Genomic DNA, 26,817 nt, shown 5'->3' with positions numbered 1-26,817 from the left:
AGTCAGAATTGCCAAAAGAGCTCCCTGTACCGCTGATCGTACACCGTGACCCAGTTCAGTGTGTCTTGTTGTGCCGCTTCTGAGTTCTGGGCTCGTTGCTCCATGTTCTTACGACCTCATGCATGGTTCAGGGGTTGATGTCTTCTTATGCAGTACACTAATGTGATAGCTTTGTGGTCGAATTGATGTCTATATCAGTGTGTCTGCCGTTTGTGGAGTGACTATTGGGGATGTGACAGACCCATCGCGGGAGGAGTGTGTATCGCTTACTTCTTCTTCTGAGGTGAACAGGTGGGGAGCGTTATCTGCATCGAGCTGCCCTCCGTTGATCTGATTACTGCTGCTCCCGCAGTGCTCTCTGGTGTTCTGCTATAATTTGCTCCAGGTCGGGGGAGTGCGGCGCGATAGAATCCGAGCGTGTGCTCAACTTCATGAGGGTGATAATCTTATGCTTACGCCGTGGACGGCCAGTGGGCCGGTGACTGTGTGTGTTTCTGTGGTCGTCTGGCCCAGATAGTTGCTGCTCCACCCAATCTCTTGCCCCTGTTGGGTCTGTGAAGAAATGTGCAGTTCCATCGTGTAAGATTTTCAAGCGGGCCGGGAAAAGGAGAGCATATTGTACGTTCCTTTGTCGTAGAGTTCGCTTGACTGCTAGAAAGGTGGCCCTTTGTTGCTGGACGGCACAGGAGTAATCTGGGAACAGCATTACTTGTTTGTCCTCCACTTAAAGTGGTCCTTTCTGTCTAGCCACTCTAAGAATAGTGTCTCTCTCCTGGTAGTGGAGCAATTTTAGAAGAAATGGTCGGGGCAGTGAACCCGGTGGTGGTCTTCGGGCCGGTACTCGATGTGCCCTCTCTATGGAGAAATATGGGGTCAGGTCCATCGTTCGGGTGAATGTCTTGATCCATGTTTCCATATATCGGACGGGGTTGGATCCTTCCGATCCCTCCGGCAGGTTTACAATGCGGATATTACTTCTTCGAGAGCGGCCTTCCAAATCGTCTGTTTTGCTTTCTAGGGACTTTACTCTCAGTCGAAGATCTTTTATGGCATCTTGGTGTGTCTGTATTTTAGGTTCTATACCTTCGAGTGTCATCTCACCCTGTTTGTCTTTGCCGCTAGGACCTTGTTCAGTTTGTCAGACATGTCGTCTGCGCGGGAGGGTTATCCTTCTGAGTGGGCGATCGTGGGATCTGGGGAGTTCTGCCTTCGATTCGGCGTATGTGGTGTTCCCGTGATGCGTTGGCGCCCCATATCGCTAGGAAATGTCTAGATTCAGTCCAACCCTAGGTGGGGGGCCTAGGTACACGACTTGCAGTCAGCTTCCGATGTTAACGTCGGATCTCGATGAGCGGGTGGCAGGCTTTAGCGCCGTTGCTTAGTCATATTGGGGAGTCCCGGATCGAGGAGCTCTGTCTGTGTTGCCTGCTGCTCTCTAACCCCTGAGCCCCCGCCTCGGGTTTCAGATCCGTGTGGGTGGGGGGGTTCAGGGATGGTCTTCCGCCCTCCGGATGTTTTGGGCGTGTTGTTTTTGGGAAAGTTCAGCCTGGCCATGACTGTCGTGGGCCTCAGGCCTGATGCGGCACCCGCCGATTTCAGCTAGGGTGGTAGGTCGTTGCCGCGAAGCACCTCCATGCAAGCGCGAAGCGTCAATGTGGGCAGCTGCTCCCTCAAGGCCCCCTGGTTCCTTTAGGTCTCTTGCTGCACACCTCCAGAGCGTGGGGGTTTCCTACTGCATTGCGGTGTAGACTAATGGTGAGTTTGGCGCTTTGCAGTGGGTGGTGGTGATCGCTGTCAGCCGCCTTTCTCACTGCAGATTGAGGCTATGGCTTTATTGTAACTGTAAATGGTGAAAGAGGCCTACAAGGGATTTAATTGTGCAATAATTTTCAAGTTATTCAAAGTTAAATCAGGGAGTTAGTCCTAATGGAAGAAACGCCAAAGTGTCATAAGACAACAATAAACATATAGAAGAAATCTTAATATAAGAAACACGGGGATACCTAGTAATTTGTGAAAATATATCTTGTTTTATATATTTTTTCTTGAAAAATGGAGTACATAAAAACATTCAGCAGACAGTCATGAAAAGAAGCAAAAATCAAATTGTCCTAACAACACATGACTATACAGCTATTCCAAATCAATTATAAACAGCAGATCTCTAAATGAGAATATGTATTGCTTCAGAATCACAAATTATCTTGGGAATAGAGGAAAATGTCAACGTTTCGGTCTGTTCAGCAGTAGTCCCTCAGACCATCTTCAGGACGAGAAAAATTGTAGCTGGCAAAATGACTCTTTTTCTAGCCGCTGCCTAGTACCATGTACAAAATCTATGGTTGCTATTTTAGGAGCGTTAACTGTAATACAGGGAAATCAATTTCCTATATTTAGTTTTTCAGCCAGGCACTGTCTGTGTACATGTGTAAGATGTTGTATGTATTGGCACTATCTCACTCAATGAACGACGTGTCTCAATCGGCCAGCTGTTTTGTATTCTAACTGAGCACTTTCTTGCGGGCGCGAAGCTCTGGCACTGGCACTCACTTCACGAATGCCTCTGATACTTTGGAGTCCCTCATCGCGGGCGCTGCGACCCAGCGCCGAGCAGTGATAGTGGGATCGCTCGTTTCGGGCTGGTGAGCGTTCCGGACTCACCGTGGCTGAGCGCCTTCCCACCAAGGCGGAGCTTCGGTGTAGGCGGCCTCTTCATTGATGCTCCCGTGTGTGGGCCACTCGCCGCATGCCCCGAATTCCGGCGTCGAGTAATGGAGAGGCCGCTGCACTGGAGTGGGGATGGATGGTGAATCTCCCATGGTGGGGGGTTTGGTGATCACAACTGGCTGGGATTTGTGGTTTGGGGTTGAAGGTGGTGTTGGGTACCTTGGTCGCTTTGGTTGGGTCCGCCTGGGTACACGGAAAGCTCTGATGCCAGTGGCCGCACCATGGGCACTATTGGCGTGTTTCACCTCCCTCCTCGCGCCTCGATTCCCAGAGCCGAGTGGAGGGGAGGGTGTTGTGCTGGGGCGCTGGTAAGAGGCGAGTTTGGCACTTTTTTGCAGGTGGTTCGATGGTCGCTGCTAGCCGGGCCCCATGTGTGGGGATGCCTTCCACTTTATGGCCTCCCAGGGCTGCGGTATTACGGGGTCACGCTCTCACCTTCGGTCCCCACAGTTGTGTGGGTGTCTAGATGGACACCCACGATCGCCTCTTCTCTCACCACATCAGGAATACCAGGAAGCATCCCGGTACCCCGCAGTGGGTCTCCGGTTCCCTCTCGTCTCCGCCTCTCGTCCTCACCTCAGGACACCCTATGCTTGGTGGGCACCGCCAATTTGGCCTCACTGCGGGATCACGAGAGGCTGCACTCACGATGGGGAGTGCCGCTCAGTCTCCCGTTTCAGGGTCAGTAGGGGGTTCCGGAGGTGTTGTCCATATGGGCATTGGGGTGGGTGTGTTTAGGGAGGGTAATGGCAGAGATGAGCGCGGATTGCGCGGGCAGTCGGACGGAGCTCTAGAAAGGCACGTCCGTCATCTTAGCTGGCCAGGCCACGCCCCCCCTGAGAACCACCTTGTTATGGTATATTTGCAAAAATGGTTCTTTTATAGTTAAAGCATGGATCTAACCTACTCTCCTGAGAGAGGTGATAGAGACTAGAAAGGCTATATTCCATGTAAGGAATTGCAATACACATTTGTGTAAAGGTTCGAATGGAGGGCCCATGAGCCTAGAAAAGACAATATTTAAATTCCACACTGGAGAGGGTGGGATTGTAGGAGGAATTATCTTTCTAAGTCCTTCTATGAACGCTTTGATAGCAGGCACTCTAAACAGTGACAAATGTTGTCTGTTTTGTAGGTCAGTGGCGAGGGCAGCCAGATGTAGTCTTATTGATGTATATGCTAGATTACATCTTTGTATATGCAGTAAGTAGCAAATAATGTTTTGAATTGAAGCATCTAGTGGGTTGATTTTATTGTTAGTGCAGTAAATAACAAATCTTTTCCATTTGGCTGCATAGCAAGCTCTGGTGGTAGGGCGTCTTGCTTCTTTAATGATGTTCATACAATCTGGTGGGAAGTTAAGGTAACCGAACTCTAGGACTTAAGGAGCCAGATTGCCAGGTTCAGTTGAGCTGGATGCCTTATCTCTCCATGGTTCTGTGTGAGAAGCTTTGGGGAGAGGTGTGGTTTTTGGTGTGGTACTACTGAGAGTTCCAGGAGTGTTGTGAACCCCGGTTGCCGGGCCCATGTTGGAGCAACTTGGATCATTTTGAGAGACTGTTGTTTCAGCTTGCGTACTACTAATGGAATGAATGGGAGTGGCGGAAAAGCGTATGCAAATCTGCCTGACCAATTCATCCATATCGCATTGCCTTTGGACAATGGGTGTGGATACCTGGCTGCGAAGGTTGGGCATTTTGCATTTGTGTGTGTGGCAAACAGATCTATGTCTGGGTGGCCCCACATTTGAAAAAATGGATGAAGAACTTGAGGATGCAGTTCCCATTCATGTATCTACTGTGTCTGACGACTGAGCAGATCCGCAATTTGATTGTGTATGCCTGGAAGATGTTCTGCTAGGCAGTGTATCCTTTATGGGATGGCCCATCTCCAAATGTTCTGCGCTAGTTGAAAAAGCTGCATAGAATGTGCCCCCCCATGTTTTTGTGTATAATATATTGCTGTCATATTGTCCGTACTGACAAGGACAGTTTTGTTGATAAGATGTGTCTGGAATGATTTTAATGCCAGAAAAATTGCTATGCTAGTAATTCGAGGTGATTGGTGTGGAGCAGGTTTTGTTGAGGGGTCCACCTGCCTTAAATTGTATGGTTTAAGAGATGGGCTCCCCAGCCAGTGAGCGATGCATCCGCTGTTAGCACCATCTGTGGAACTGGCTCTAGGAACAGCTGCCCTCTGGAAAGGTTTTGTGTGTTCCACCACTGCAGAGAGGGATGTGTGCTGATGTCTCCCAACACCAGATCTGAAAGTTGACCCTGAGCCTAGCTCCACTGATGTGCTAAGCATTCTTGTAAAGGAAGCATTTGAAGCCTTGCATAAGGGACTATGGAAATGCAAGAGGCCATCATCCTTATGAGCTGCATAAATACTCGAGCTGGTAGTGAATGTTGGGGCTGAAATTTTGTGATGAGGTTTTGTATACTGGCTATCCTGACTGGATTGGGGTATGCCAGGGCTTTGGAAGTGTCTATTGTGGTTCCTAGATACTGATGTTTGTGGGATGGCTGGGGATGGGATTTAGTGAGGTTCATTGTGAATCCCAAATTGCTTGGTGAGTGTGGTGAACACACTGGCTGTATGAGTTGGCTTTTATGAGCCAGTCGTCTAGGTATGGAAACACATGAATTTGTTGTCTTCGCAAGTGGTCGGCTACTACTGCCAGACATTTTGTGAAGACTCTGGGTGCTGTGGTCACTCCGAACGGGAGTACCTTGAATTGATAGTGTTGACCGTTCACTACAAACCTTAGATATTTCCTGTGTGCAAGATGTATGGGAATATGGAAGTAGGCGTCTTTGAGGTCTAGAATAGCAAGGAAGTTGCCTTGTTGGAGTGGTGGGAGGACCTGTTGAAGAGTGATCATGTGAAAATGATCTGATTGTATGTAGAGGTTGAGTGGTCTGAGGTCCAGTACTGGTCTGAGATTACCGTCCTTTTTTGGGATGAGAAAGTAAAGGGAGTAAACCCCTGTGCCTTGATGCTGGAGGGGAACTGGTTCTATTGCATGCTTTTGAAGAAGTGATAGAACTTCTTGTTTGAGAAGCGTTAGATGTTCTTTGGACATTGGACGTTGTCTGGGTGGTATAGTTGGGGGTGTTGCAGTTAGTTCCAGGCAGTCACCAAACTGGATAATTTGTCTTACTCACTTGTATGTAGTGATGGAATTCCAGACAGGTAGGAACTGTGATAGTCTTTCTCCAACTGGAGTGGAATGGTCTGGAGGGAGCGGAGGGAAGTCATTGTTTGGTAGTAGGGGAGGTTCGGTTGTTGTTACTGTGACCTCTTCCTTTGGTATTATTTCCTCTGTACCCCCCTAAAATACCCCCTGTTGGGGGATGTTTGTGTAGGAGTTTTGTAGGCGGAGGAAGTAGTGTATGTGCCAATGTTTTTGGATCCGCCACTATAGAAGGAGAGACAAAAGGAACCTTGTATAAGCTGAAACAGTAATGCTCCCATAGATTTTGCAGTGTCTGTATCTTTTTTCATTTTCTCTAGAGTTGTGTCCACAGCTGGGCCATACAGGTGTTCTTGATCAAATGGCTGATTTAAAATAGTTGTTTGCACTTCCTGTTCAAACCCGGAAATGCATAACCATGCATGTCAGCGGAGTTATTCCTGGTGTTAACAGATCTAGATGCAGTTTTTGCTGCATCAAGGGCACATTTGACGGATGCATTTGCAATTAAAACTTGCCCTCCTGGACCAGCTCGTTGGCTTTGGCCTTGTACTGGTCAGGTAAGTGTTGGATAAGATCTTCAAGCTCGTCATAGTGAGCCCTGTCATATCTGGCAAGTAGTGCTTGCGCGTTAGCTATCCTTCAGCGATTGGCTGCTTGTGAGGCAACTTGTTTGCCTGATGCATCCAGCAGTTTTGACTCCTTATCTGGGGGTGGTGCACCCCCAGAGGTTTGGGAATTTGCACGTTTTCTTGCATTGGATACAACTAGAGAATCTAAGGGGAGTTGTCCCTTGATGTATACTGGTTCTTTAGGGGCAGGCTTATATGTTTATCAATCCGGGGATTGAGAATTCTGGTCCTGACAGGGTCTTTAAATATGTCTGGTGCATGTTTAATGACACCTTTTAGTATTGGTAATGTGTGTATTGCTTTTTGTGACTGGGCAAAAGTGTCCAGTAAGAAGTCTCTTTCCATGGGGTCGGAATGTAGTTCCATGCCATTATATTGCGCACCAGGTCTGGAGGATCTGTGGGATCATCGTATTTGTCCCATGAGTCCTGTGGTGGGGTAATGTTGTCATCATCAGGGTAATCTAAGGGATCCTTATTGTGTCCACCCCATCCCCCAAATCATCCTCATCCTGTGGTGGTAAGGGTGAGCATGAAGAAAATCTAGGAGAGGGTATAGGAGAGTTTATAGGAGATAAAGGTTTAGTAGGAAGGATAGAAGAGGGTCTTATGGGTGAGGTTGCAAAGTCTCTGTCCTTTATAGGTACCTCGGGTGTGAGTGAGGTATCAGATTTCCTCTTTTTTGTTGGAAGACTGACAATATGGCCTGTTTTAGGGGCCACATGTAATGTTTTTTGTTTCGGATCAACAGGATCTGGCTGAAACAGTACTTCCTGCTTGTCTTCTTTCGGTGCCGATTTATTCAGTTCCGAGCGTTGCTTTGATTTGGTGTCTATAGCTGTAGGAGGAGCATTTGTGCTCCGTTGGCTTAAAAGTCGGAGCCGAGTCGAAACCTTTCTTCGGATCCGAAGATATTTGGTGCTTTTCCAGTTCCGAGGCTTATGGTGTTTCGATGCCGAAGGGTTCGGCGTTGAGACCTTTTTGGACCTAATGTAGATGTGTATCCTCGATTTCAGTACCAAAGGTATTTTTTGGGTACTGATATGCAGTTTGCTCGGTCCCGAGCTGCCGGAAGGCTTTTCTTTTGTTTTTGGTGCCGGGCCAGGAGGTGGGGCTTCTAAAGCTTTCTTTCGGTCTCGACTAAGACCTTGAGGCGAAGTTTTGACTGAAGCCTTCAGTTTTTCGGGTGGGGTAGGGATATTTGTACTCACTCATTGCCCTGGAGTGATGTGGTCATCGGAGTCGACGTCGTCAGCTTCAGAGACAATCTTGAGCTCTTCCGAATACTCTACCTCTGGAACGTCGGAGCCTTCATCGAAAATGTTGTCTGCTACCGCTGCAGCTTGTTGCGCCATAATGTGTTGTCGAGCCCGGCGATCACGGATGGTTTTCTTGGATCGAAAAGAGGCGCAGGCTTAGCAATCCTTTTCTTTGTGCTCTGGTGATAGACAAAGGTTGCAGACCGTGTGATGGTCAGTGTGTGGAAATTAAGCTCCACACTGGGGGCATTTTTTAAATGGAGTCCTTTCCATTAGCCATAGGCCCGAATGGCACCGATAAGCCCAACAGCCCGCGTCGTCGACCGGAATCGAGGGTTTCGGAGTGTGCGCGTCAAAAAGGCACACAAACAAAACATTACCGTTGAGTGTGATAGGTTGCACTTCGAAAGAGGTTTGGAACAGGGTACCGAACCGGAGTGCAGCAGGTCACATCCGAACCTGATGGTGGAAAAAAACAATCTGAGGATGGAGTCGATGCCCATGCGCACTATCGTCCAAGGGAGGAGTCACAATCTCGTGACCACAAAGACTTCTTCCAAGACAACAACAAACAGCAAACATTCGAGCCCAACACCAGATGGCGATCTATGCACAAGTATGTATTCTGCAGCTCATATGCCTTGAACAGGACTTTTCAGGAACATTATATAAACCTTTACGCGGCTCCCCACCTAGATGTAACAGAAGCAACCAGGCACTTTCTCCGAGAGATTGAACTCCCCTCTATAACGGATTTGAACGCTGAGGAAATGGCAGCCCGCTTACCTCGGCAGAGATCAGCACTGCAATAAAGGTGTTGGCCCGTAATAAGACTCCGGGCTCAGAGAGCCTACCTATAGAATTTTATTCAACTTTTGCGGCTTCATTGACCCTAACACTATTGCAACTTTATACCACCTCACTTACACAAAGTAGAACTGCCCTCCACTACTAGAGAGGCAATAGTCACGTCTTTATTGAAACCAGATAAGGCTCCAACTGATCTCACATCAAATAGACCTTTATCAATACTTAACACCGAATACAAAATACTTAGTAAAGTCTTAGCGTCAAGACTACTTCCCTTACTTCCCAAATTAATACACTCAGACCAATGTGGATTCATACCCAAACGCAGCACTTCACTAAATCTTTGCCGTCTACATGCCCTGATACATGCAATGGGTGAGACAGTACCACTAGCGGGATGCTTGTCACTAGATGTACGTCAAGCGTTCGATACTTTGAGTTGGCCATATATGCTTGCCGTGTTGGCTAAGTTTGGGCTACACCCAGAATATTGCAATTGGGTGAAATTGCTATACACCATTTCCACAGCCTGTGCGAAGACGGGTGCAACTATCTTTCCTGCATATCATATTTATCGTGGAACTCGTCAGGGATGCACCTTATTAACCCTATTGTTTGTGTTGGCGTTAGAACCCCTAGCGCAACATTTACGTTGTATTATGGCCCCCTATGGCTTCTCAACGGGTGCAACAACCCACACAGTATGACTCTACGCTGACGATATGTTACTGTATTTTAAAGACCTGAACATGGACATGCAGCCCATAGCAACCGTGTTTTTACAGTTTGGAAACATCTCTGGTCTTTGCCTTAATGCCTCAAAGTTGATGGCGTACTCCTTTTATGACAATTACAATAGACCCCATTTGCAGTTTGGCCAATTACAGATCAAAGAAAAACCCACGACCTTCAAGTTTCTAGGGATACAAATCAACAGGACCAGTGCAGACACTATAGATGAGAATGTGGTCAGGGCTATTAATAATCTTCGGTCACAGGTGTCATTTTGGACCACCTTGCCGTTATCATTGGCAGGCCAATTGGCTGTGTCTTAAGTGGTCATGCTGCCCAGACTCCTATATCACTTTGTGAACCTTCCTGTTGTCCTCCCGACTTGGAATTTTAAAACACTGGATACCTTGTTGTCATCCTTATTATGGGGAAGGGGGAGGCATAGATTAGCCCATGTCAAAATGCAACTTCCAAGCACTGCAGGCGTTATAGGGGCTCCTGATTTTAAGGCATATTGCATTGTGGGGCGATTGAAATGGCTGGCATGTTGGTTAGCTAACCATAATTTGTTTGAAAATGATTATTCTCCTGAACTATTACAGTGCGGAACACTACATGCATTGTTGTGCCCTGGAGGTGACAGAATGAGAGATCCCCTTTTCTCTTGCATATTGCACTACAATATTGGAAACAGGCATTAAAATATGCAAAAGTGCCTACCCCATATGCCACTAAATATTCCTCTTTGTGGCCTAACCATCCGGTGTGGAATATTGTCAAATACTCGGTTGAGGAGCTGGACACAGGCAGGAACAGAGTCAGTGGGAGACTTCTTTTTAGATAGTAATTTGATGCCCCACGCCGAGTTTGTACGTACTAAAGCAGTGCCGGACACTTTATTTATCATACACATGGCGATCACACAATTCATGCGGAGATACTGGCTGGTCGACCAGAAGGAACCCCCTACATTGCAATTATTGCGGGCCATCCACATAATGGGGCAAGGACACCACCTTGTTAGGTGGCTGTACCGAGGACTGAGGGGGCATCTGAATACGTCCTTAATATCTCTTCAGCAGAAATGGGAAGTGGTACTGGCAAGGGAATTGGACGATAGAGAATGGAATTTAGCCCTAAAGCATTCCAGGCGGGTGTCCTAAAACTTCAGGTTAAAACATACAACTACTAATATTACACAGGGCCTCTCACACCGCTGGCAATTCAGAGGATGTACCCCACTGCCTCTGCTGAATGCCCCAGATGTTTTCATCAACCCGCTGGCTTTGCTCACGTTATGGACTTGCCCCACATTAGGGAAGTTTTGGTGGGAGGTCACATGGGGTCTATCTCAACTGACTGGGCGCTCTCCTTGGACTACTATAGAGGCTTGTTTGCTGGGCTTTCTCCCTCTCCCGAAGAAGGCGAATTTACTGCGCCACTTTGCAGGGTTAGCTCTGATGCTTGCTAAAAGACTAATTACACAGTGCTGGAAATACCGCACAGCGCCAAGGGAAGGCAAATGGAGGGAGGAGGTCATTAGATGGGCCGTGGCTGAAGGGGAAGCGCTTCGGCATGAGGAATAGGATTAAGGAAAAAGCCGATCTCCCTTGATTGGGCCCAGCTATTAGAACAGTTTAAAGCAGAAATGGGTGAGGAAATGGAAGGTCCCCCAAACACACTGAATGACCATACAGACAGTGCCAGATTCTCAACTGTATTATGACTTGGACACATATGTTTATCCCCCTCTTTTCTCCCCTTTCCTCTTCCTCCCCCCCCTCCATCCCTCTCCTCCCCCTTCCTACGTCCTCTCCTCCAGTATCAGAGTATTTGCCCCAAAGGGCAACCAGCCTGGACGGGGCGATTGGATAACTGAGGCAAAGTTTTAAGGAACGTTTTTTTCTTAGGTGGGATGTATTGAGGGAGGGATTAAAGGGGTTTGTTTTTGGGGAGGGTAAAAATGTATTAAAAGACAAAGCCATGTATACAGTACCATAAGAACTGGTTTGTAGGTACATATCTAACCTAGCTGAGAACAAATACGATATAATTGATTTTTACGATTAATATATCTGTATGGAAATATATATGTCAATGTACACAGGTTATGTAAAAAGCTTTTAAAAGTCATACAGAAATGTATATACTGCGTGCAAACCCGTGAATTTAATAACATTTGTGTTAAAAAAACTAGAGACAAATCTACTGTATTAACATTTAGGCTCACCTCTTATTGCCCAGGCACGTTTTCCCTTTTACAGAGGTGTGCCGGGTGATATCAATGGTTTCCCTAAGGGCAAACCACAACTTATTGTGATTTTTAGTGCCACCTGTTTGTCTATACCAAAAACGCTTACAGTTCTTTTTCATGCTCCCCTTTAGTACTTAAATATTCTTTGCGTTGCATTACCACTACCTTCCTCACACTTGCCGTAAGGCACAAACCATGGATTAGGCCATGTCATCCAGGGACTCATAACCTCTCTCCCTATAGCCACTGGGTTTAGCACACATGAGTAGATCTGGGATTCCTGGATTCCCATTTTCTCTGTTACCTCTTTTTCCTCTCATCCTCTTCCGCTATGCTCCTTATGGACTGTCCTCTGCTGGTCCACTCTATCTCTGTCCCTCCTTCATCTAACATCCTGGATTCTCCTTCACTGCTTAACCCCTCTCTTCAACCTTTTCTCGTGCTTCTGTGTCAAATACCTTTGTTTCTCCTATCGGACTCATACTATAGCCTCAGATGCCACTGACCGAGGGCTATACCATTTTTTAAACGCCCTGAGGGGGAGGGCCTTTAACAACGGTTATAGCTCAAGGCAGAAGGACTAGAAGGCTATTAGAACATTCCACCCAATAAGGGTAGAATATTCTAAATTAAAAAAGGGGAAACATAAACACAAACATTGGATTTTTGGAGCTCTGGTCTTATACCAGTCATAAGCCTGGAGCTACTCCATTATCTTCGATGGAGCTCTCATTGTTTTCAATGGATCTACTAACATTCCAATGTTCAAATATTCCTTAGAAAATGTTCCTTAAATGGAATTGTACTGTCAGCTATCTTCCAATATCACTTTCAGTTCACTCCATGAGGTAGCTTCTTTTGTTACCCTGAGTTGCGCCCTTGTTGGTGAGGATACTCTACTCAATATGCTTAGCTCAGGAAGACTTCTGAATCCTCACTAGACCTGGCAATGGAAGCATTATGTGCCCTTGCAGTTTGAGAAAAATGGAAAATAGCTTATCTGAGATAACGTGGAAACAACACCTGAAACAGTAAGGAATCACAAAGCCTAAAGAAAACAGTTAAAGATGTTGACATCCACAGAGGGATCTGCCCTATTTTGTGAGGCAGACCATGCTGCAGAGATTTTCAAAGGGGGTTGCCTTCACCAATGCCCATGATAAACAGCCCTATTTCATATGGCTGGAAAAGCTGAAGGCAAGACTTATACGGACAGGAACAACCATTAAAGAGAGATGGTCAAGCCATAGCAAAAAAGAAAATTAACATGCTTGAACATTAAATCATCATGTTTTCATTATTATAATTAGTAAGGCTGGTGGTCCACTAGATTTGAGATCTAATGGAGGTGAAAAAAACTTGGGAGAAATTGGTGACAATTTTAGACCAACCAAACTTAAATTACAGACTACATCTGGAAGTGAAATCAAGGACTCCTATTTACTATAAACTGAATATAGAACAGATAGATAAATTGTCAATCACATGATGGTTTATTGTCAAAACATGCTGGCTCAATAGAAAATTATAATTGTTTGTCCATTAATGTAAACTGATGTAATTCTGACAATCTCAACACAGTTGATGGTGAATATTGCTTCATTGCAGACAATTGACCACAGGAAGCCTGGATTAATTCCGGAAAGGGTCAAATTAAGAATGAGATACCAGAGACATAAGAATAAAAAAGCATCACTTATATCTATCGAAAAGTAACAAAATATACTTTATATGTTTACAGGCACATTATAAACAAACAAGAGAATGAAAATGTTATCAGCCAGGACTCTGACTATGTATTCTGGTGAAGGCTGGTTTTGACAAACCAAAACGTTGTTTGCAAAGTCAATAAGTGGATAAGAAGGGGCTATTAAGAAGGGGAAATATAGAATTAAAAACCACAGTGGAATAAATACATTTTGAATACATTAAATTGCCATGTAATGTGCAAACATCTATTCACTGTATGAATGAATGAATAGGTGCCACTGCATAGGTATGACTGGTGTGGTTACGTTTTAATCTCATTAAAAAATGGCATTTTAGATGTGTAATGTGATTTAGAAATTTAGAATAGTTAGTGGGAGTATGAAGCTGTATATTAGAGACCCAAAATACTTCCCTTATAATAAAGGCGACCCTTTTCTTAATAACCTACCTAGATAATAACTTAAGGAACAATGCATGAATCACTATATATACTCTCTGCTCTAGAAGATTCACTGGCTATACCCTTACGCCTTGAGAGCCTCGGAAAATATACCAGATAGGCTAAAATATAGGTATAAATCTGTCCTTATTGAGCTCATACTCACAACATTAAAAGCAACATTAAAAGTTTCAGAATACAAGGTGTGGTTGTCAAAAAAGCCTAGCTTGGCTAATGGCATCCTACACAAGGGTTTTTATTGCATTTACTTTCATAGAACTGTAATATTGGAGTTTCTTGTATTATTGTTAATATATTGTATTGTAAGCAATTTTGTCCAAAGGAAACTATGGATTTTACACAAAGTACTTTCAGATGCGTCAAAATTCACAAGGCAAAACAGCCACAGAGAAGGGAAATGAAGGAAAACACAGTGATGCGTCGGTTCCTGCGTCCACAGGGAGGTGATGCGTCACTTCTGCTGCATGCAGGAAAATTATTGCGGCAAATTCGGACTGTAGGGGAAAGCGAGGCATCGAAATCCAAGACGATTCTCTTTTGCAGGGGATATGTCGTAAAAACTTGGTGCACAGGTGCGATGCATAGAAATCCGGAAGTGCGGGGGTCGATACAGCGATAGCAGACAGACGCTGCGTCAATTTAATCAGCCGCTGTCCCATGATACATTGTTCTTTTGAGCCGCATAGCAGTGCCGGCGTTGGAGTCAGTGTGGGGGTCTCAGACTTCACAGACACAGTGCACTGAACTCAGGTTGTTGTGGTTTCTTTGGCCACGGGCAGGAGCTGCATCGCTTTCTTCTGCGCTCGGTGGCGATGCGTGGAAATTTCTCCCACTTGGCAGTGCTGCGTTGAAAAAACAGGCGCTGGAAGGCGATGCATCGATTTTGATGTCTTCTTGATGCTTTTTGCAGCAGGAAAAACCTCCAAGAGCCCATAATTGGAATTGGCACCACAATGCAGGTCTAAACTCCCAGCAGTGGAGTTCAGGGATGCTGCAGATGAAGTCTTTGTGTCCCTGAGACTTCTTAACAGGAGGCAAGCTCTACTTCAAGCCCTTTGACAATCTTCTCAAGCAAGATACAGCAAAGTAAAAGTCCAGTCCTTTCCACTGCCCACAGACAGAAGCACCAACTTCAGGTCAACTCAGCAAAGCAACACACAGTAAAGGGGCCATACTCCTGACAGCTCTTCTTCTTGGCAGGGTCCTCTTCATCCAGAAGTGTTTTAAAAGTCTGGGGTGTTAGGTCTAATACTTATATCTCTTTTAGCCTTTTAAGTCTTTGTAGTTTACAAGTTCCTGCCTTGCCTGGCCTTGGCTCCAGACACATTCCAGGGTGGGTGGGGGCACAGCATTATGAGAGGACAGGCCCAGCCCTATTCAGGTGCCGGAGACAGTTCCTCCCACCACTCTAGCTCAGAAAGGCTCATCAGCCTGCTGATGGGCCATCAGCATATGCAGAAAACATCTCAATTCTCTTTGTGTGACTGTCTAGAGTGAAGGCACAAACAGGCCCCTGTCAGTCTAAACCAGACATTGATTTCACAGGCAGGAAGACACACAAGATGGTTAAACAAGAACATTAACACTTTCTAAAAGTAGTATTTTAAAAAAAAACACAACTTTAAAACCACCTTAACTTTATTTGGCTAAGGCAGTCTTGGAAAAGGATCATCTATTCTTAGAAGCTACATGGTGAATAAGGCTGTTCTGAAATAGAAGTGATCAGGTAAGCTCTTAATTGTCTATGGGGAGAGTCGAAAGTGGGGTAACCTACAAGGAGAAAATGGCATTGTCCCACAAATTAGTAACTCTAGATGTGATAACAAAGGTCTCACAGAAGCAGGTAAGTATTACTTATTAAATTACATATAAAATAAAGAAGCCACCAGACGTCAGCCTCCAACACCATAACCTTTTTTCTTCTACTCCGCATTCCACCTTCAATCTTGTCTAAATAACCAACACGCTAGACATTTAGTCTGAAACTAAAACGGCCTCTCTAAATGCACAACTTCTCTAACAGCTTCCTCTAGTAGAGCAGCACCAATGTAATAAGTTTACGTCACTAAATAAAGGATCTTTTTCAAATCCTTTTAAATGCCAGCCTATCATGGTCTCATCAGTCCATGTAAAAATACAGGGCCGGACTGGCCGTAGTGCTCATCAGGCGTTTCCCCAAGTAGGGTGGGGGCTGTTTTTGCAGCTGTGGGGTCATTATCGGAACCCTGGAACAAAAGCAGCAATGCTTCACACTTACCACCTCCCCCTGGGGGTTGCTCCAACAAAACTGGCAGGGCTGCTTTGGGTTCCCAGTCCGACCATATAAATATATCAATTAAGTGATTCAAAATACAACAAAAGCAAATGTCAGCATGACACTTTGGACAAAGTCACTGAGAATTCCAGAACAAAAAAGGGCACCCAGATTCCAAAGGTACTACAGGGCAGAAGAAAAGGTACCATGATTTTTCTCACCTGTTGAGTAATGGTATCCCAAGGTCCTTGCAAAAGGCGAGGTCTGTAGCATTCATGAACTCCCATCCATATTTCATCCAGTGTTAAGGGTCTTCCATCTAACATGAAAAAACAGACAATCTATTATTTATAGTACACACTGACATGAGAGTGTGCTGAGTTCAGAAGCATTCTGTGTTTCATTTAACCACCAAGTTTGACTTCACTTTAAAATACAACTGTATGTGCACTTAGGTTTCACCGCCATAGATGAATCTTGCACAAACTTCTACAATGAGAGGAAATTTGTTATATGCAATTAAATAACATTTAAGCTCATTAACAGAAGAAAATGTTATAAGTGGAGCAGACCAGTTTATCACTGGTAGACATCAAATCACTATCAGATCACACCTCAATATGGTTGATGGTGGGTCTCGCTGACCCACCGAGGTCATTCCCAAAACCGTGGGTAGTGAATGAGGTGGCGTTAATGGACCCAACTTTGAGAGACCGTATTAAAGACACAATAGAAAGTTACTTTGCCAAAAAGGACAATGGCGAAGGGTCTCCCTCAACCTTCAGGGTCGCGGCTAAGGTAGTCTTTCAAGAGGAACTCATTTTACACATGGCATTGTTTGAGCGCTTGGCCAAACAAAGCAAAAGTGAGCTAGAAAACCAGATATATCAAGGAGACACACCATAAAAAGGGGAGTACAATCAGAAACGTAAGAAAACTCCGCAGGTGTTGGGGGAAATATTAATCAAAGAGGCAGCCAGGAAACTGCTCTATGTTAATCAAACCCATTACGAATGGGGCGACAAGGCAGACAGGCTCTTGGCCCACAAGTTGTAAATGATCGTGACACGAAAGTCAATAATGAACGAGGAGGGAAAGCTGCAAAAGGAAATGGTGGAGATTCTCGCCACCTTCCAAAAATACTATGCCATTTTGTTTCATGCCCAAGATCTAGGTGGGCGAGTATCTCCAGCATTTTACGCACTCAAATAGGGAGGCAGACTTGCACCTTTTAGAGGAGGATATCTTGCATGATGAGGTTCATGCAGCAATCAACAGCTTGCCACCCTAGAAGGCTATGGGCCGATGGGTTTTCTGCCACCTTCTACAAAACATATGCTTCCCTGTTGAAGGAGCCCCTCGCGTTGGTCTTCAGATATTTCTTAACCTCCAAAATAGTGACAAACACTATGCTGGGATCTCACCGTACTCTTCTCCTTAAACCTGATAACTCTTCGACGCTCTGCTCAACTTATAGGTCAACTGCACTATTGAACAGCGATGTTAAAATCTTCACATCGATACTGGTAGCCTGGATCCAAAAAATGTGGAAAAGCCTTGTCACTCCTCAGCAATCAGGCTTTATCAAAAATATGCAGGCGAATGACAGCACAAGACTGGCAGTGGTACTCATGGAAGTGGGTGAGCACCAACACCAGCCAATGGCCCTTCTCTCCCTGGATGCTAAGAAAGCTTTCGACAGGATGGATTGGGCATTTCTGTTAAGAGTGCTGGACAAAGCCCACTGGGGTCCCAAGATGAAAACCTACATCCTGGCAAACTACCAGAAGCCGACAGCTAAACTTAAAATTAATGGAGCCTTCACATCGGACATCGCTCTAACACGAGGCACAAGACAGGCGTGCCTCCTGCCCCTCTAATCGTTGCCTTAGTCCTGGAATCATTATTGGCCAAGATCCAATGGCATGAAGGTAGAGGGCAAATGGCACAAACCAGACCTCTTCATGGATGCTATCTTATGCTTCGTGACTGAACCAGAAACAACAATGCCGGCACTGTTAGCAAAATTAGACCGCTTTGCTCAAGTATCGGGCTTTAAAATGAACAACTCCAAATCCCAAGGACTAGGAGTAGCAAACTCGTGTGGCCTGTTACATGAACCCACTCAACTAGGTGGATTCACATGGGCCGAGTTGGCCATAAAGTACCTGGGGGATCATCTACCAACTCAGTAGAGAGCCTTATATGATAGCAACAACCCCTGCTGATCACGGCCCTATTCAAGTATCTGTACAGGTAGGGCAAATTAGAAATATCCTGGCTTGGCCAACTAAATAGCCTCAATAGTCTTCTATATGTCCTGCAACTCTCCCTCTCACAATCCCTAAAGCAACACAATCCCTAATCTGTAGAAAAATGCAAAATTTTGTATACAAGGGCAAATTCCCAACTGTGGTGAAAACTTCCTTCTCCTGCTCCACAGATGAAAGGGAACTGGGCTTCCCACAAATAACGACGTACAAGCTGCCGGTTCAACTGCACCCTTCCTCTAGACTGGAACCATGACCCTGGGGTAAATCATGGGTACAGGTGGAACAGGCTTTCTCGTCTGTCCCCCTTAGGGATCTCTTATAGCTACCGACCATGGCCTGGGCATGCCTTCCTCCTCCCCTGCCTATGACGACCAAACTCTTGGCTCATTGGCAAACCATATGACATAAACTGATGTTTCCGACCTACCCATTTCTCCTAACCCCTCCTATTAATAAGAAGGATTCCCCCCAGGCATGTCAGAACCTGGCTTCTCTAGCTTAAATCAGGGCCATCCGTCACATTTGAAAGACTCCTATAGGGAAAACGGACTCTGGACGAGAAGGGAACTCATCAAGAAATTCACATTGACTAGACATGACACATATAGACTCACACAGTGTTACACTGGCAAGGAAGGATTCCTGTTCGTAGAGCATTGCAAAGCAGGAAATCAGAGATCGAATTCCTGTACACCAACAACATCACATACACAGGTATATCATGGCTATATCACTACATTTTAATCTAACTCCTCCTATTAAACATGCATATATGGCGCAGTGGGAAATGGAATTGGATATGGACATTCCCGTGGAGGCTTGAAAAGCTATATGGCAGAGGGTTTCTGAAATCTCAATATGTTTTCGCTACAAGAAGAATGCTTACAAAATACTGACACTTGGTACCTCACTCCTGTGCATCTGCACAAGATGTTTCGGGTCCAGAATTGTGCTGGAAGGGTACAAATTAGTTCTATTTTCTGCTACATTCTTTTCTTTTTCTCTTGTCAACAAAAAAGGATTTCCTTCTCATCCTCTGGTGTTGGCACATATTTTCCCAATTTTGCCCAGCTTTCTTTATAGTCTTACCTCAGGCATCTGTGATGTATAACTCATATGAGTTATACATCACAGCCCTATTTAGCTGTATGTTTCATAACCTATATCATAGGGTATTGAGCTGTAAAAAGGTCTTTTTTTTACATTTCTTTATTGATTTAAATTAATCCTACAATAACAATTAGATACAAACCGCATCATTATTTGAGCCGAAAATTCATTGCATTTACAGTGTAAACATCTAATCCCAACACTCCCTACTCGCTCGTCCTCCCTGAGTAAAAAAAATACTTGTAAAACATAACAGGCGAGAAAGACCCTCTACACAAAGTATAATCACAGGGTCAAAAAGTGTGTGTCCTTATACCCGATCAAATTCAAAATAAAGTTGTAAAAAAAATGAAATTGCATATCTCTGCTTTTACTAATTGGATTTGTGTCGTTTTGGTGCCAAAGTATTTATTAAACTTTACTCTATTTTTCTAAATTGGTGTGGGTTTTTTCCTCTGTTGTGTTTCGACTTTGTTGCCTCCACGTTAAGCCTGACAGTTTTTGTGCCAAGCAACCAGAAGGTTAAGCACAGATTAATTTCCTGATTTTTTGTGGTTCACCCTGACAAGGATTGTGGCTGTTGCTTGAGTAGGGTTTCGACCCCCCTCAAACAACAACCTAATTTCTAAAATCTGTTTCCTGAAGTCATATACAAAGGAGTGTTTGCAGAGCTCTTGTTTGAGTCGGATCCACCTGGTTGGGGCTAAGTAACAGAATAAGTTCCTTGCTGACGATCTGAAGAGGGATGATTTGATGGGTCACTTCCAAAAATAGCAACATATGCCTGCACATTCAAATCAAATTTACGCATGCCCAATTTTTAATCTGCCAGAAAATCCGCAGGAGTAAATATTATACCCAGGAGTACTTCACAAATCTTCGACTGTCAGATTTTCCAGAGTACTCCTGGGGCTCTTTATAAATCTCTAAGAAGTCGCACTTTTGTTACAAGTGTTGCAGTGACCATACAGGACCAGATTTCTAGCTTTCTTGTATACATGTTGCTATCATATTCACCCAGATTGGCAGAGCAAGGATTTCCCTTTGCTGGATTCAGAACGGAATTCCCAGGTTTGGAAACGTCAGTCAGTTTAATATTGTTTAAAAGGAATTGCAGTAAGGCCTGACCACCAGTCTAGGTACTTAGATCCTCTAGCACACTGGGCTCTATATTATATAGCAGAGCTGGGAAATTTGATCAGCTATTAGAAGTTATGATTAATACTCAAAAGGAGGGAAGTTGGGTCCAATGCTGACGGGTACTGTCGGCTAGGATTCTATGTCAGGACCGGAGGCTTCAGATTATGCTTTTCCTTTCTCAACTGTTTATTATAACACCACTCACAGCAGCCCAGAAAAGCACTTAACACAAGAAAAAAATCCAAAATTCCAAACAAGGGACTACAAACATTACATCAGAAAACATCATGGAACTACATATCCCATCAGTCCATAGGTATCAACCAAACGACAGTCCTTTCACATTGTCCATAACATGTAGATAGAGCGTCCCTTTTGTGCCCTCTTCCTCTTTCTTCGCTGCTTCGCAGCCAGTTAAGTACTTTGGGCTCATCTCCCACGTAGTTTTGCTGTGTGGGGTTTCTTTTGCCTGAATGTTTCTGTAGTTATATTTGCTCAATTGTTGACATTGTTGGGGCTTGGTGGGTCTTTCGTGGCTGTGTGGTGCGCGTTTTTTCCCCTTTCAGAGCCCTTACATCGCGGGGACGCTCTCGCCCCTGACGCGGTGTACCCGTTGCTATCGCGGCTTTGTCTCTGCCGCTAGAGGGTTCCGCCGCGTCTCGTTCTCCTCAGCGCGGCTGTCCCCTCACTGTCGGGGACCGTGCTGAGGAGAGGAGCCGCACCGGAGCCTTGCCGCCTCAACCTTGACGCCCGTGCGGGCTGTATTGTCCTTTTTTGACGCCCCTCGGGGTCAGTTACAGCGGTTTTACCGTGTGGACGCCTGCGGGCGGTATCTTATTGCACCTACGGCGTTTTCGCCGCATTTCTTGGGTCAGGCCCAGTTTGGCTGGTGTTGTGACGTAGTGCCCTATATTGCAAGCGCGAAGGGGGGCGGCGTGAATCCGGTCTCTCTGAGAAGATTCTGAGCGCTTTGAGGCTGGTGCTGCCTCTAGTTGACTGCTTGGTTTCACCAGCCCAAAATCTCAATTGCTAGCCTCTGGTGGCCCATACGCTGGTTCTGCGGTGACCAGTGCGTACCCCGCCTACCTCACACTCCTTAGCCGGGTGGGAGATCCAGTATGGAGGAGGGTTATTACGCAGAAGAAGAGACTCATCAGTATTTAAATGATGAGGACTTTTATGCAGCTGTGGACAGTTCCATTTATAGGTGTGTGCAGGAGATTGTAGGCCCCATAGAGGACAGGCTTTCAGCGCGCATAGTGGAGGAGTGTGCAAAGCTGCGGCCAGCTTCTGAGGGTAGACAGTAATGCTTAGCAAAGGTATGGACCGACTTCCAAGTGGCCGCCTTGTAGATTTCTGCAATTGGAACATTACGTAGCAAAGCAGTCGTGGCAGCTTTGCCCCTGGTGGAATGAGCCTTCGGTTTACCCCCTATGGTCTTATTAGCCTTTGGGTAACACAATTGTATACAGGACACAATCCACCTCGAGATGGACTGTTTTGAGGTAGCAAGACCGGTCCTGACTGATCCATAATTGATAAACAATTGGTCTGACCTACGAATATCCTTGGTTTTATCCAGATAAAATTTCAACACCCTCCTAACATCCAGGGAATGCAGGGACCTTTCCGCTGGAGATGAAGGATTCTGAAAAAACGTAGGTAAAGTTATGGTCTGGTTAACATGGAAATCAGATATAACCTTTGGAAGAAATTTAGGGTGAGTACGCATAACAACCGTAGCAGCATGAAATACAGTATAAGGTTCTTGGCAACACAACGACTGAATTTCACTCACCCTGCGGGCCAATGTAATGACCACGAGGTACGCCGCCTTCCAGGATAGGTGCTGCAACGAAGCCTTATGAATAGGTTCAAAAGGCTCCTTCATCAATCTGGACAGCACCACGTTCAATTCCCATGAAGGCGAAGGAAGCCGGACAGGAGGGAACACTTTCTTCAAGCCTTCCAAAAAATCTTTGATCACAGGGATCTGGAAGAAGGAAGTCTGTGAAGGGCATTTCCTGTAGGCAGTCAGCGCAGCGAGATGAACCTTAATGGAATGGACATTAAGGCCAGACTGCGCCAAATGTAGACGATACGGAAGGATAACATCTTCCTTACACGTTGTTGGGTCATAGTTCTTGGACTTGCACCAGATGCAAAATCTCTTCCACTTGTAAGCATAGGAAGTCCTAGTGGAAGGTCGCTTAGCCTCCTTCAGTATGTCCATACAATCTTCTGGTAGATTCAAATGGCCATATTGCACTATCTTAGGAGCCATGCAGCCAAACTCAAAGACGAGAGGTTGGGGTGCACCATCTGCCCCACGAACTTCGTAAGAAGGTCCAGCCGGCACGGCAGCCGTATGTGAGGAAGGAGAGACCGGTGAAGCAGGTCCGTGAACCACCACTGCCTGGGCCATTCCGAGGCAATCAGGATCATCCGCGCCCTGGACTGGGACAGCTTGATGAGCAATGCCGGAATCAGGGGAATGGGTGGAAAAGCGTACCGAAAGCTGTTCGACCAGTTGATCCATAACGCATTGCCCAGTGTCCCCTGCTGGTAGTACCTGGAGGCGAAGTCTCGGCATTTGCTGTTTTCGGCGGTGGCGAACAGATCTACGTCTGGAGTCCCCCACCTTGCGAAGACTTCTCCTAGTACTTCGTCATTTATGACCCATTCGTGGTTTTCCTGAATCAGTCTGCTCAGTGCGTCGGCCTGAACATTCTGCACACCTGGTAGATGGGTAGCCGTTATCGTCAGTCCTCTGGCTAGAAGCCAGCGACAGATTGCCTGCGCCTCCTGCGACAGAGTGCGCGATTTCGAACCCCCCTGCTTGTTGAGGTAATACATCGTGGTCGTATTGTCCGTCTGTACAAGCAGAGAGTTGGTCTGGAAGGATGGATGAAAGGCCTTCAGTGCCAAGTGAACAGCTCTGTGTTCCAGGAAATTGATGTGATACGTGGTCTCCGTCGGGAACCACGTTCCTTGTATCTGTAAGTCTCCGGAGTGCGCCCCCCAGCCGTGGAGAGACGCATCCGTCTCGATAGTCTGTGTGGGAATGTCCTTGTGGAAGGGAACCCCTCTGAGGAGATTCTCCGCTGAACACCACCTCTTCAGAGACTGAAGAGCATGCAGAGACAGTCGTATCTTGTCGTCCCAAGATCCTTTCCTCTGATCCTCCAAGCACTCCTGCAATGGTCTCATGTGCAGCCGTGCATGTGGCGTGAGGAAGATAAAAGAGGCCATCGACTCCAGTAGAGAAGACACCGTCCTCACTGTTGTAGATGGAGTGGTCATAAGAGCCTGAGCCTTCCGAAGGAGTGATAATCGTCTCTCCTCCGAAGGAGACACGCTTGCTGACAGCGTATTAATGGAGGCTCCCAAGTACTGTATGCACTGGACCGGAGTCGGGACAGACTTGGACATGTTGATGTGCAATCCCAGCTTGTTCAAGAGAACGCACGTCTTCTGGAAGTGCGCTTGAGCTTCCGAGAAGAAGGAGGCCTTGATCAACCAATCATCCAGGTACGGGTAGACAAACACCTTGTTCTTCCTCAGGTGTGCAGCTACCACTGCCATGCACTTCGAGAATGTTCTGGGCGCAGACTTCAGCCCGAATGGCAGTACTGTGTACTGATAATGATTGGCGCCGACTTGGAATCGCAGGAACTTCCTGTGTTTGTGTACAATGGGCACATGGAAGTACGCATCCTGTAGGTCTATAGCACAGAGCCAGTCTCCCTGTTGCAGCTGAGGATAAATCTGATGCGACAGCATGCGAAATTTCTCTCTGCGAATCCACTTGTTTGCTTGTCGCAAATCCAGAATGGGCCTGAACTCGTTCTTGTCCTTCGTGCGAACCAGAAAGAACCGGGAGAAAAGACCTCTTCCCCTTTGAGACAGAGGTACGTCTTCTATTGCCCTTTTCCTTAACAGGATATCGGCCTCCGTCTGGAGCTCGCGCAGCTGAAACTGCGAGCTGACCGGAGGAATTGCTGGAGGCGGGCTGGTGAACCGAAGACTGTATCCATTGCAAACAATATTCAGCACCCACTTGTCCTGAGTAATTTTTCTCCACTCTGCCAGAAAAAATTGAACGCTTCACCCCACCGGAGCGGGTAACGGATGTAGGGGAAGTAACCGCTCAGGGCCGAGACCCAGCCGGGCCTTTGTTCGCTGCTGCGGACTGCTGGCCGCCTCTGCCCTTCTGGCGCTTCTGGAAGGGCCTTGGGAACTGCTGCTGCTGTTGTTGCTGCTGTCCTGAAGTCTGCCCACGCCCTCTGCCCTGTGCCCCAAACCATCTCTGGAATGGGCGGTAGGTCTTCTTCTCCTTGGGCTTCTCCAACCCGACAGCCGTCAGGGTCTCGGCCTCCGCATTCATGCGGGCCATCTCGTAATCCGCATGCTTGCCAAACAGGGTTTCCCCCGACAAAGGTAGATTGGCCACCCGTTGCTGAGCCTCTGGCTTGAGCGATGTAAGGCGAAGCCAAGCGTGGCGTCGTTGGTTGACACCATGACAGTACCCATGTGCCGCCAGAAGAGACACATCAGCCGCCGCGCTGATGAGTTGGTTCGACACCAGCATCCCCTCCTTCAGAATCTCTTGAAAGTCATCTTTCTTCTCTCGAGAAAGGAGCTCAGCGAATTGTTGGAGGGACTCCTATAGGGCACGATCGTATCGCCCTAGCATAGCCGCGGCACTAGCCGCCTTCATTGCAGTAGATGCCGTCCCACAGACCTTTCTGCCTGGCGAGTCTATCCCACGGCTCTCCTTATCAGGAGGTACCGTAGAAGACGAGGTGGTGGCGTGCTGCTTCCTAGCCGCCGTCACTATGACAGAGTCTGGTGTCGGATCCATCCGAAGGAAAGCCGGGTCAGAATCCGGGGCCCGGTACTTCTTAAGGAGCCTGGAGGGAGCAGCCTTCGTCACCGCAGGAGTGAGAAACAACTCCTCGGCTCTACCAATCCTGGTACTAGAGGCAGCAATGGTCGAGACAGGTGCTTTTTGTGGAGTGTCTCGAAAATCACAGACGTCGTGGGTGTAGGCACAGTCACCGTGATGGCCAACTTAGCTGCACCCCTCAGCAGAACATCTTGGAATGTGACGATGTCGTCTACAGGCGACACCCTCGTCCCAGGGGATTCCGACAAAGTCAGTGAGTAGTCCCTGGTCCCAGAAGAGTCCGTGTGGGACCGTGATCTGTGCCTCCTGTGGCGTCGTCTTGATCTCGTTGACGACCTGTGACGACTCCACGATCTCCCACTCCGACCGGAGCCAGAGCGCGATCTCCTTGGCTTCGGACGCTCCACAGGCCTCACAGGAGTAGGCGACTTTAGCCTGACTGGGAGCCTCGGCTGAGGGGTCCTCTTAGACGGAGTCGGGTATCGTGGCAGTGAAGCTGTCCTCGGAGGAACCGCAGGCGGTCCGCCAGGTGGAAGCTGAGGAAGAGGATGAGGATGAGGTTGAGGATGAGGATGAGGATGAGAATGAGGATGAGAATGAGGATGAGGATGAGGATGAGGATGAGGTGGAAGGGAGGCGGGGTGGGAGTCCGTGGCGGAGGTTCCTTGGGCAAGGGAGGAGGAAGTGGAGTAGACCACGGCTTAGGAGGTGTATACACCTCAGAGTACACCGAGCCCGGTGACTTTCCCTTCTTCCTAGGCTGAGGCGATGGAGAGTCCCCTATCGGCACATGCCGCCGGCTAGAATGACTCCTGGTGCCAGAACTCCTTCTGCGCTTCTTTGGCATCGAAGAACGTCGCCCCGACGGCGACCGTCGGTCCCTCGATGGCGAGCGCCTCCTTCTCGACGGCGCACACCTCTTTCTCGACGGCGAACGCCTCCTCCTCGACGGCGAACGCCTTCGCCTCGACGGCGACCGCCTTCGCCTCGACGACGAGAGTCTCCTTGACGCCGAATGCCTGCGAGACTTCGACGTCATCCTCGATGTCAAGGATCCCTTCGACGCCGACCTCCTCCTCTTCGACGATGGCGAACGGCGGTGTCGCCTCGACGGCGAGCGCCGACGCCGGGCTACCTCTCGACGTCGATTACTCAACGACGATGAAATCGTCACCGGTGATCTCGACGGCGGACTATTCAGTTCCCTCGACGCCAAGCGCCGATGCCGCTTCGACCCAGAGCCCTGGGGAGACGGGGAACAGACTGCAGTCATCCCTCTCGACGCCGTCGTCGGTGCAATTGACGCCAACGGAGAATAGGGACGTTTGCTGGTCTTCCTGCCCCTGGGGAGC

The 26,817-nt window shown here is 47.0% G+C and overlaps 1 protein-coding gene across 1 annotated transcript in view; it reads right to left on the bottom strand.

Annotated features, from left to right (window-relative positions):
- Window positions 1-26,817, bottom strand: part of ATG10 (autophagy related 10) — a 760,473-nt gene that overhangs the window by 218,797 nt on the left and 514,859 nt on the right. Inside the window, exon 5 of the mRNA XM_078677772.1 lies at window positions 16,255-16,352. Coding sequence (XP_078533898.1) covers window positions 16,255-16,352 — 98 coding nt within the window. The remainder of the gene's footprint in view (window positions 1-16,254; window positions 16,353-26,817) is intronic.

Source organism: Lissotriton helveticus, chromosome 2_1 (assembly GCF_964261635.1).
Source record: "Lissotriton helveticus chromosome 2_1, aLisHel1.1, whole genome shotgun sequence".
Classification (NCBI taxonomy): domain Eukaryota; kingdom Metazoa; phylum Chordata; class Amphibia; order Caudata; family Salamandridae; genus Lissotriton; species Lissotriton helveticus.
This window is presented reverse-complemented; position numbering and strand designations above follow the sequence as displayed.